Source organism: Etheostoma spectabile, chromosome 4 (genome assembly GCF_008692095.1).
Source record: "Etheostoma spectabile isolate EspeVRDwgs_2016 chromosome 4, UIUC_Espe_1.0, whole genome shotgun sequence".
In the NCBI taxonomy this organism is placed as follows: domain Eukaryota; kingdom Metazoa; phylum Chordata; class Actinopteri; order Perciformes; family Percidae; genus Etheostoma; species Etheostoma spectabile.
Window position 1 is genome coordinate 32009837 of NC_045736.1, and position 12827 is coordinate 32022663.

At 40.4% G+C, this 12827-nt stretch overlaps 1 protein-coding gene across 1 annotated transcript in view; it reads left to right on the plus strand.

Moving 5' to 3' along the window:
- Positions 1-11788, plus strand: part of zgc:171566 — a 34180-nt gene extending 22392 nt beyond the window's left edge. Inside the window, exons 4-9 of the mRNA XM_032514576.1 lie at positions 1713-1797; positions 4046-4184; positions 6307-6413; positions 8022-8112; positions 8925-9062; positions 9999-11788. Coding sequence (XP_032370467.1) covers positions 1713-1797; positions 4046-4184; positions 6307-6413; positions 8022-8112; positions 8925-9062; positions 9999-10120 — 682 coding nt within the window. The 3' untranslated portion in view covers positions 10121-11788. The remainder of the gene's footprint in view (positions 1-1712; positions 1798-4045; positions 4185-6306; positions 6414-8021; positions 8113-8924; positions 9063-9998) is intronic.
- The last annotated feature ends 1039 nt before the right edge of the window (positions 11789-12827 follow it).

Sequence of the window (12827 nt, forward strand, 5' to 3'; positions counted from 1 at the left end):
AATAAAAAACTCAGAACATTTTCTGTTATTTAAAATGTTATTTCGCGTTCTCTCAGATAAAGTCATTTTGATGCTTGTTTCAACGCTTCTTATTTACTTTTTGACGCTTTTTTACACAACATTTTCAACGCTTTTTGTTCCACTTTTGAAGCTTTCTGGGGAAATGCAGACGGAGCACAGATAAATCTCCCATAATGCACTCTGAAATATAAATAAACACAAATACAACTGGGAATCACTTTTTATGGACAAGTTCTGTAAGAAAACATGCAGTCATGGAACTGTTAATAAACAGAAATTTCTTAGAGTGTACGGCAGCCTCAGCTACAGTGTATGAATGTGTGTGAATGGTGAATGGTTCCTTACTATGGAAAAGCGCTATATAAGAACAGCCCATTTACATTTGACACGACCTTGTGTCCTCTTCCTCTTGGGTTAACCTACCCTCAGACACTGCTGGATAAAGATTTAGCTACGTTTTTAAAGCATATGTTGAGTCCTTTTCCATCCTGCCACAAGGACTGTGGAGAAGAGATGAGGTTTTGCAGAGGATGCATGACTGGAACGTCCCAGGATTGAATCCCACGGCTCTGGGCTCGGGGGTTCTCCTCCTGAGCCTCTGGCACAAATCTCTCAGCGCCCCTCGTAGCCTTGACGTCAGCTAGGAGAGTGAGTGATTTACGCGCGCTGTCGCGTCTCACCGTCCTGCTTTCCTATTGGAGAACACGGGAGCGAGGCTACTTTTCAGCGCAATCGTTCATTCACTCATGACAAAAGTCAAAATAAACCATTTTTCAAACTGACATCACGCTGCGTTGGCCAATCCTGTAGATCAGGTCAGGTCAGTTGGTTTGGAGGCCGTGTGAGAATCTCGTACTGGAAACTGGAAAAATGACCTTTAGGAAGTTATGAGCGTAAACAAAAAGCCCTGAACTGCCCCTGAGGTTGAGGAACAGCTGACTGTTTCTGCGCAGTCCCTTGTCTCTTTTCCTTTTTCTCTTTCTCACTTCATGTAAAAGTTCTGATGTTCACAGCTCTTCCATCCCCTCATTTAGGATTATGTTCTGTAAAACTACAAGTCAAAACATGTTTTAGTGATTGTTTGTATTATTAACCCTCCTGTTTTCTCCTGTGACCAACATTTAGTTTTTCTGGGTCAATATTTTAAGTTAAAACCTCCTAAACCTCCTTGTCACTTTGCCAAAAGTTCTTTATAGATTTTTTTTGGACATTTTTGTTGTTGTTGTTTTGAAGTTTCTGAAGCTTTTTCTGACATTAGTTGTCACTTTTGGATGTTTTTCTAACTTCTCACTCTAAATTTTCTCACTTTTTTGATGTTTTTGTTGATTTTTCTCTGCATTTTTTGACGTTTTTGTTGTTTTTTCCTACATTTCTGTCACTTTTTCAGTGTTCTTAATCTTTTTTCTTTTCTAAAAATGCTATGAAATGAAATAAAACAGCAAATTCAATAAAAATGGTGAACTGATCTGTCATTTAATGTGTGAGGAGCGTTGTATGGAACCATGCACGCTATATATTTACAATTTGGTTGAAGGAAACCCAAATTGCTGATTTAGAAACTTTTTGAAAATGGGTCAAATTTGACCCCGAGGACAACAGGAGGGTTAAGGCAGAGAAATGTGTAAAACTACAAACATTGTTGAAGATATGCCAAGTCCATTGTTCCTGTAAAAACAGAAGTGTCTCCTCAGGTTGTTGCTGCCGGGCGGAGATGTAGATATTCAAACATCGCAGTTCAGCCGGGCAGCCAAGATCTTCTACAACTTGTCACTGAAGGTAAACATCTTTTCACTTATTCAACCGACTGCTAAAATTCAATTTCAATTCCATTTTATTTATATAGCGCCAAATCACATACTCTGGGACCATACTCTGGGATTTTATTTTCAGAAACTCAACAGTTCCCACCAAGAGACAGCACTAGGCCACAGAGGCAAGAAAAAAACTTTCTTTAAGAGGCAGAAACCTCGAGCAGAACTATGGCTCATGGTGTGGGGGCACCTGGCTCGACCGGTTGGGGGTGAGAGAAAGAGACAGACAGAGAGAGAAAGACAGACAGAGAATTGTAGCAAAGGGTGTCGAGCAGCAACATGGAGGCAGTAGGTGACTCCAAACACAGATCCAGACTCCACAGATCCAGAACCTGAAACACCTGCAGCAAGCGATAGGAGGAGAGAGAGGAGAGGGGCGAGAGAGCACAAGACTCCGGGAAAGGGAAGAAGTTGAGTTAGTAACATGCATTAATGGGATAAAGGTGCATACAGATGGAAAGAAGGACATGATATCTCAGGATCCCACTGACAGATTATTGAGTAACTCATTGTGTTATTACCTCATTGGCTTGGCTTCATGTTTCTCTCATTAAAGGAAACACTCACATTGTTCACCTATTGGCCTCATATAGTTTGGATATATAGTATAGTTGGTTTTCCCCCTTGGTGCGGTTTGCCAGAAGTAGACCAAACAAACGTACCAAATCTCCTTTGAGCCTTCCAACACACTCTGGAGCGGTTCGTTAGAGGTGAGAATGGGACTGGATCTCAAACAGAAAAACTGCAAATTTCTGGACTAACCCAGCTGCCGTAGTCAGCTGCTTACTTTAGCAACATGATCTGCATCCAAAATCCTGAGTTTGAAAGCTCCTCAACTCCTCGGTCCTTGGCTGAACTGGAAGTTCTGTCCCTCCTTGATGAATGCCTTCTCAAAGCTCTTATTTCTGCCCCGAGGAGGGAGCATCGAGCAAGGAATAATCGAGGAGCTATAGCCGAGGAAACCGGGAAGCCATGCAGCTGAAGGAGTTGCTAACGCTGTCCATACAGCTGAAGAATTGATGTGACGCTTCAGAAGAAATCCTCTAAAACACATTTGCTCGTTGCCTCTCGTCCCTTGCATGATGTCCTTGCATCTCTTCCGTGCCTCCTCAATGGGATGGACTAAGGAAAGGAGGCAAGTGGAGGAGTCGGGGATGCAATTTAAGGGCCAAGGGAGCCACATGGAAACTCGCGGACAATCTTGGAATTGTCGTAGAAATTTTCTCTGATGACCATATTAGGTCCAAGCTTTAAAAAACAAACACAAAAAGAGCAAAATCTTGCCATTGATTAGCAAACGGCTGAGGGAATGGGGGTTTCATAGGTCCGTCGAATAGTCATGCATTGTTGACAGATCTATGAAACCCCACTGTATTTATAAAATACCTTCAAAGACACATCTGGCCAGTGATGTGAATGTTGTCACGTGACTTGTGTTGCGGTAGTTTAGTTAGTTTCCCCAACTCATCAACTGATTCAGACCAGAGCATCAGTGTGGCTTGAAAAGGAACCAAAATAGCTGAAAAATACTACAATGGATAAAGTTTTACCTTTGGTGCGGACCACATGAACCAAACTACCGATGTGAAAGCCCATATCCACATGTACATTGAAAGAGATTTCGATCATTCTAATTGTTCCTCCAGTCCTGTTGCAATGCCAATGTAAGTGATTGGGGACAAAATCCGGTCTGGCTTAGACAAATCAAGTTGAATTTCTTCCAAGGAGATACTGTCTTTAAATTACAAAATTCCCTTTGGAGCTTTGGTAACTACAAAGACTGTAACATTGACAGATTTGTCTAACTCAGACTGTTGATTCGCACTAAGCCTCAGCTGTACGTGGTGTGAATGTGTGTATCCGTTTGAGATGGAAGCCCTTGGGTTGGAGGTGAAATAACAATGGGTCTATTTACATTTTGTCATACTATTTAAGCAGTTGCACATTTTTATATTCTCAACTTGTATATATTCAAATATGTGTTCTTGTATTTTATTCCTATTATTATTGTATCCTAGTATTTCATGTATATTTATATTCTGTGGTGTGTGACTAATTTTGCTGCTGCAACACTGCAATTTCCCATTTTATTGGGATCAATAAATATCTATCCATCTATCTAATAGAGCATTCTGTGTAGAATTCCTTGGACAAATGGCGTTACACCTTCCTCAGTGTCAGCTTCTCATTCCTCCCTTTCTTGTCCTGTGCAGGCCAATGATGCCGGGGACTACTTCCCCATCTGGGGGACGTGTCAGGGCTTCCAGCAGCTGTCCGTCCTCACAGCCAACAAAAACCTGCTAACCCTCACGGACACCAAGGCCGTGGCTCTACCTCTCACTCTCACACCAGGTATTCGTCTCTGTCCCTGTCTTCTAAGCTCGTTCTGCTTGTCTCGTTTGCTCTTTCCTTCGCTCTTCTTCAGCAACGTCTCGTCATAAAGATGAACTATTTTATCCTGCGTTTGGTTGTGCCTGCCTCTGTTCTCCGAAGCAATGTCTCAATTTATAGTCCTATAGTCCCAAGTTTAGCAGGGAAAGCAAATATAAGTGCTACTCTGCATTTTGCTGCTAGGGTACTGTCATGTGATCATGCCTGCACATAATGTGCTGTAGAACTGACATAAAAGGTCCCTGTGGAATTCATCTTTGCACAACGTGAGCTAACTAACCAGATGGAACTGTGTGGAGTTTTGCATGAATGCAAAAACGTCTCCACAGCGTTGGGTGACCACAGGATTCCCAAGGACAGTTGCGGTGTAATTCCAAATGAGTAAAGTGTACAGTAGTGAAGTCCTCCTAGCAAAATACTAAACTACTACAACTACATATTTCTTCCACCTCAACAAATTGTCATTTGTATTCAACCCCCAGCAGCAGGTAGAATATGGGCGAGTCCCATGCAAATGAGACTGGACAGTGCTCTCAGTAGGACACCAATGTATTAGAAGAAAAGGCAAGGCAGCTTTATTTGTTAAGCTTAAAACAATTACAAATGTAAAAACAGATCAAATAAAAGTTACAGTGCATTTTTTTATAAAAATGCAAAATCAAAAAGAAAATTCTCCAGCCCTGATTTAAAAGAACTGAGTTGCCGTATTTTCTGGGAGTTTGTTCCAGATGTGTTGCGGATAAAAACTGAAGCTTCTCCATGTTTAGTTCTGACTCTGGAGACAGAAAGCAGACGTCCCAGACAATCTTAGAGGTCTGGATGGTTCTAAATGAAGCAGCAGATCATAAATGTATTTTAACCCTAAACCGTTCAAGGCTTTTTAACCCTCTGAGCCCGAGACACTCGCCCACGAGTAAAAAAGTACCTCTGATTCATAGTTTAATAACTTTTGAACCATACAAGCGATTTACTCACTTTCGGTTTCGTTTGAATCCTGACGTTTTCGGTTTTACGGAGGTCTTTTCCCTGTCTTTCTAGCCTCTACAGGGGGTTTTCTATCCAGCCTGGAACTTCAGCCTCTTTGGGCTTTAAATCCATACTGTTATATCCAAGATTGATCCACTTTATATCCATAATTCATCGCGTTTTGGCTCATTTCTGCCGCTTATCGCTCTTACGTCTCTCTCTCTGTCTGTCCCGTCTATTGTTTCAGGAAGTACATGCCCATATATGGGAGATAAAAGCACCCCTCTTGTATGGAAGGCCAGAGGGGACAAAAATGCCTATAGACTCTATAGAAGGCCAAATAATGCAATATTCAGACACATATTTGCTTGTATAACATTTCTGTGGGTGTAATATCAATAAATATGACATTATTATGTTATTATTGACATAAATAAATGTCATGAGAGCAAAACATCTGGACTTTTTTGGAAAAAATGCATGTATTTTGTGAACTGCATAAGGTATAATGATTATTTCTTCACAGTGTGACTCCCAAGACATATGAGAAGAGTTTTAGAGGTTTTACTTATATGTCTGTGATATCAATACATATCTGGAAGATTCATTTATTTATTTATTTATCTTTAAGGCCCTACAACCATTTTTAACATGCAAGTGACCTCACTGCAACCCACATATTCTAATAACCCAGTTTGTCCTAAAAAAATGATGTTCATATCTTGACTGTAGACAACAGGGTTGATGTTTTACAAGCTTTTATATAAAATAAATCCAGACGGAAAATAAACTTTAAAAATGGCCTCAGGGCCCAGAGCGTTAAACCAACAGAAGTATTTTGAAATCAGTTCTTTGAAGGACAGGGAAAAAGTCATTTTGAGTTCTGCTAAGCTGTTAGGCCAGCTACAGTCGGAGAAAGAAAGCACACATGAAAATATATAATGCATGTTACTTTTAAGAAGTGTTTTAAGTAATTATTTAACTAACTAACAAATATAGCTGGCCCTCCCTTACCACTGATCCCACTGCCAAAGGATTGATTTTAAAGGAATGCTGTATTAAACCATTAACTATTACTAATATCCCGCCCCACCACTGATCTGTGTCCGTCCTCTAGCGGCCCAGTCCAGCCGTCTCTTCCGAAGTTTCCCCAAGGATCTTCTGCAGTCTCTGGCCGAGGAAAACATCACCTCCAACTTCCACAGTTGGAGTCTGTCGATTCAGGTATTTTTTGTTGTTGCTCTTTTTGGCACCTTATCTTTTCTGGCACCTGGCATGGCCGAAATCTGTTGCTGTAGTTATTCATAAACGAGCAACCACTTTCAATCCTATGTTAACAAGACCTAAGCTAACTGTGTTAGCTGCAGATCGTTGAATGCATGAATACCTGGCATGGCCGGAATCTCTTGGTGTGTTGTTATTAATTAAGAGAAACTAATTAGTTATCACTGGTATCACTAATTATCACTGATTTCACAGAAATTCTATGGAAAGTTAGGCTGTGTGCCAAGAACAATCTGAATAGTTTGACTCATAACTCCTGATGCAAAATAATAACTATTTACAATTATAACTACTATGTTTTATTTTATTCAAGATAAACACATAGTTTTATGAATTGTGCTCATACAGATTTTCTACTCTGTTTACAATCTTCACCAACTTTGTTTTTTACATATTATGATTAAGGCTAGGTTACAATAATCCATTTTCCATAATTGAGTGATCTGATATCAATTTATAAAATGCAGTAATTGATCATTTACTATATGCATTTTCACCATGCATGTGGTGAACTGACTCCATTTTAGGGTGAATTCTGTATGATATGTACTAAATATGTAAGCATTAACCTGGGGCATTATTACATATTTGAGGGTTGCTTTTTGTTTGTACAATTTATAGTATAGTAGTATAGTAAAAGTAAAAGTTCTCTGAGAATCTCCTTATACCCAAGCTTAATCCGCTTTCCAGGACCCCAGCTGACGTGCCGCCTTCCTAGCCCCAAAAGAGAAATCCCTAGCACCCAAATCCTACATTTTTCAATTTAGGAACAAAAATGGGCTCCTTGGGAAACCTTTACCTCAAACCCTGTTCGTATTAATTAATCAAACTGGACTTTGGGGGCAAGTGTAGTCGGATCCCAGTCCAGGTCCCAGATGTGAAAGCCGGCTTTCTGCCTTATATTCCATTATACTTTAGAATTGTTTTACTTGACATAATCAAAGACGTTTCCACCATAAATTGGTGTCTAAAATGTACCAGAACGCAGGAAATTAGGTCTTTGGGGTGGCAGTAGCTCACTCAGTAGGGAGTTGGGTTGGGAACCGGTGGGTCGCTGACCAAAGTATGGTGGTGGACTGGTAGCTGGATAGGTGCCAGTTCACATCCTGGGCTCTTGAGCAAGGCACTGAACTCCCAACTGCTCAGGCTGCCTTTCCATGGCTAGCCCCCCCCCCGTCTGACATCTCTCCATTAGTGCATGTATAGGTACTGCGCATTTGTGTGTATTTCAGGACTGAGTGTAATAACAACAGAGTGTAAATTGTAATTTCCCCTTGCGGGACTAATAAAGTGTACATTATTATTATCATTTGATGCTCAAATGTCCTTATACCTCCCACTTAATTTGTGTCTCCCCACAAAGACCCATTCTGATCCAGTAAAACCCCAGAGGCAGAACACCTCTGGCATCAATTCTCCATGACCAGTTGGTTTGACCACATGTCTTTATGGTTGTTCCACGCAGAAGAAGCAAAGTGGTTTTAGGGATTCCAAACTATTTTAATATCAGTGAAGTCAATATGAACTCTTGTGCCTTTGAACCAACAGAACTACAGCCGGAATACCAAGCTCAAGAGGTTTTACAAGGTCCTGTCCACTAACAATGATGGGAAGAAAGAATTCATCTCCACAATGGAAGGTACCATTCCTCCCTGGCTATGCTGCAGTTTGCTGTATCGTTCGTCTCGTTCAATGTACAGCTGATTATGCAGATTCAGACATTGTTGGGAATCGCAGAGATTATGAAATAGAGGTAATGTTGATTTTACTGACCAATATGGTCCTATTTTGAAAGGTAACGTCTCTAAAAATAGAGTCGTGAAGGGTAGTGACACTGAGGGTGATCACAAAAAGGTAGCACTAAAATTGACGAATTAGTGGGTTAGGGTTAGGGTTAGGGTTTTATCTGTCTTAATGTTTTTATTTTTAACTGTTTACACTTGTGTTTTATCTGTTTATGATTTTTTTGAGAAAAGGAATAAGTATAAAGGTTGTGTTATACAGAGAAAGAAAGACTCGAAGTGTAACACTTTTAAGAAAAAGTGTGAATGTGTAGTGTTGAAAATAGACACGAAAGGCGGCACTAGATCGGCTTAATTAGTGTGAAGAAGAGTCCAAGGAGACGAAAGGTAACGTCTCTAAAAATCGTGAAAATGAAGAGTCGAAAGTAGTGTGAAGGTAGTCTCAAGTGGGTTAGGATTTAATCTGTCTTAATGTTTTTACTTTTAACTGTTTATACTTGTGTTTTATCTGTTTAACTGATTTTGTGTAAAGCACTTTGAATTGCCCTGTTGCTGAAATGTGCTCTACAGATAAAGCGGCCTTGCCTTGCCTTGCCTATTTGAAAATGGAAACTTTTGTAAAAGATGTACAATTTTCTCAGTAAATAAGCATGTTTTCTTTCCTTTCTTTTTTTTTGCCAGCTGACAATGTTTCTGGTTTTCCTCCTAGCCTACCGCTACCCATTGTATGCAGTGCAGTGGCATCCAGAGAAGAGCCCCTTTGAGTGGATAGATAAGCCGGGCATGAGTCACTCCACCACTGCTGTAAGAGCCTCCTTCTACACCGCCAGCTTCTTCGTCTCCGAAGGTATCCCAATCTCCATATGTTTCTATTATGCCTGTCAGGTTGTTACCATTCCCTTTCTTTTATTTTTTGCACTCTTCATAGTTTCCGGGCAGAATATCTCAAAAGGTCAAATGTCACTGATTTAACTAAAATTCAATGTAAAGTTAGGCTGTGAGCCAACAACCATCTGAATAGTTTGACTCATAACTCCTGATGCAAAACAATAATTATTTACAATTATAACTATTATGTTTTATTTTGTTCTAGATGAACACATCACTTTATGATTTGTGCTCATACAGATTTTTTACTGTGTTTACAATCTTCACCAAATTTGTTTTTTACGTATTATGATTAAGGCTAGGTTACAATAATCCATTTAACATATTTGAGTGATTTGATATCAATTTATAAACTGCAGTAATTGATAATTTACTATATGCATTTTTACCATGCATGTGGTGAATTCTGTATGATATGTACAAAATATGTAAGCATTAACCTGGAGCATTAATACATATTTGAGGGTTGCTTCTTGCTTGTACAATTTACAGCGGAAGTTCTATAAGAATCTCCTTCTACCCAAGCTTAATCAGTAGTGGAACTGAAATCATTCTAGCCTAACTGATATTAATTCAGAAATGGAATCGATTCGGGACCTTGTGAATTGGAATGGAATTGATTCGGTTAATCATTGGCGATACCCATTCCTACTTATCATGATGCCGAAAACAATCAATTCTGTAGCTCTCCTGGAGCTACTCAATTTCATCATGTGATCTTCATCAGCAGATGGAGTTTGCTAAGTTCTCATTTTCTCAATTTTCAAATTTACATTTTTTTGTCTGAGCACTCTAAGAATATTTTTCCCATGTTAGGCAATTTCTTGATCTGTGCTAGTGCAACTGAATTCAGTTGACACACACACACACACACATCTTTTCTTCCTTCCTTCAGCCATGAAGAACCAGCACCATTTCTCCAGTGCTGCGGAGGAAGAGCGAGCTCTCATCTATAACTTCTCTCCCGTCTTCAGAGGCACGGACGCCATCTTCGTGCAGAACTATTACTTTGATTGATGGACAATATACCGAAGACCAAACAGACCTGGGATCAGTCCAGTCAGAATTTCTCATAAGTATCGTCATCTTGGCCCACGTTTAATACCAAATTTTATACTTTTGTCTCTTACAATAGCCTCAAACATCGAGCCAATTATTAGCCGTTTAGCTTAGCTAATTTGCCACAGTAATTTGGAATGCAGTGCAAACAGCACAGTGAGGAAATGCAGCAATAATCAATACCAGAAGAATTAAACGTCCTCTTTAGTAGTCACTGGTTGCGTTGAGTCGAATGGCAGATAAAGAAAATAATACAAATTGAATTTACTTCTTTGAATCAGTGTTTCTCAAACATTTTCAGAACAAGGACCCATTACCCAATAAAAAAAACCCAAACCTAAAGTACCCCCTTATAGCTAAAATATCCCCAAAAACAATAGCCTTCTTACTTCAACAGTATATTACAAACAACAGCCAGATCAAATCGCTTTTGCCATCTTAATACAAGAAGAGGAACACTGGTGCCGCTATGCTGAGACATCAGGGAAGCAATGTCTATCTTAAAGCTATAGTGCGTAGTTTCTGTCTCCCCCATTAGGAATCCTAAGCAATGACACCAACACTGTTGGCGCATCCACACAACACAAGCACCCCCACCCCTCTCCCACGCGTTGGCTACAGTGAAAGCGTTGTCCCTTTAATTTAAGCTGGACGCAGAGGATGATTTAAAACACGATGGACTCGTCAGAAGAAGTAATTATTTTACTTCTTTACCTTATTTTGAAGTTGTAAAGTCATTTTTTCATTTTGTAATTTTGTTCCACGGGCAGCTATCAATAATCCAAATCTCTTTAGTGTATGTATACATACACTAAAGAGATTTGGATTATTGATATATATTTATATATATATATTACATATTGAGAAAGAGTTCATCTTGACATGATTGTATTCTTGCGTGTCTATGTGGGCATTTCCACATTTTTATTCCTCAACAAAAACAGTATTTTGGATATCACATTGTCAGAGAATGCTATATGTCTGTTGAGATTATTAAGATTAGAGAAATTATAGTTTTTACATTGGAATATTTACTGTAGCAATTTCAGTAGGCCCAAATGGTGGCATTTATTTTATACAAGGGGGGGAGGTGTTGTCATTACACACCAACAATGTTCCTTATGGGGGAAAAGTGGATGGTATGGATCAGTTCCCGATTGTCTGATTTTTAAATGTAACATTGAATGTTTAACGGTGTAGCATGGCCTCCTGTCTTGAAACTTTGTTTTTCTTCAATAATCAAATTTTTTAGCTAGTCTACCAAACCAATAAGGCTCATCCTTTTTAAAATGTTTAAATGTTATCAGATTATTTTTTATTATTATTATTTCAGTGTTGTGGAAATTAATTTCTCGCATTTTGCATCCCCGCATTGAACCCCATTCTGCTGAATAAAATACAGCCAATGAGAAACTGATTTCCCTTTTGTGTATGAATAAAAAAAACAAAATAATGGACCCTACACACTTACTTGTCCAAATTCTACTTTTAGAATATTCGTTATTATATTTATCAGCTCAAATCAGTGGCTTTGGATACATTGATTGCACATCTGATTGTACAAGGTTTTGCTTGTTTATTTCATCATGTGCCAGATGATTGGACAATAAAAGAAGTAAAACTCAAGAGTTTCTGACATCCTTTGTTTCCTTTTAGAATATGCCAGATGCCTTCCTTTGCTGTCCTGTAAGAAGCATGTATCCACTTTATGAAAAACGGCTCTAATTTCAGTTTTGTAACAAGGCTTTTTTACATCCATCCATCCATCTTCATCCACTTATCCGGTATCGGGTCTCGGGGACAGCAGCTCCAGCAGGGGACCCCAAACTTCCCTTTCCCGAGCCACATTAACCAGCTCCGACTGGGGGATCCCGAGGCGTTCCCAGGCCAGGTTGGAGATATATTCCCTCCACCTAGTCCTGGGTCTTCCCCGAGGCCTCCTCCCAGCTGGACGTGCCTGGACCACCTCCCTAGGGAGCCCCCCAGGAGGGATCCCTACCAGATCCCCGAACCACCTCAACTGGCTCCTTTCGACGTGAAGGAGCAGCGGCTCTACTCCGAGCTCCTCTCGGATGACTGAGCTTCTCACCCGATCTCTAAGGGAGACGCCAGCCCCCCCTCCTGAGGAAACCCATTTCGGCCTTTTCCAAATAACCTAATTTTTTTGCAGTGAAAAGAATATTTAGCCATGAAAACTGTCTCAAACATTAGAGGAACACTGAACTGACACACTGGACTGCTAGCAGCACCTGAGGAGCCCCATCTAAATTTGTTCCCAAACCCAACTCGTCTGTAGTTACGTTGTCTCCGTCCGTCCCGTCTCAGTCTGTCTCCTCTGTGTCTACGTCTGTCCGATCTGTCCCTACGCCTGTCCCGTCCGAGCCGGTCGTGCCCCTTCATGGGCTTCCTCGTGTGCCCCCCCGTGGGCTTCTGGCTCTGTCCGCAGTCCCTCTGCCCCTGGTGTCTCCTGTTCCCTTGCTCCTTGTGCCCTTTGTCCCCTGGTTTCCCTGTCCCCTGGTCCCCTCTCTCCTGGTGTCTTCCACCCTTTGTGGGTTGTTTTTTGTTTCCTATGGGGATTTTTTGGTTTTTTTTTGTGACGTCTGGGATCTGTCTTGGGGGGGTACTGTTGTGGTTTGGGTTTTTTGTTTGGGTTTATTTCTTCCCT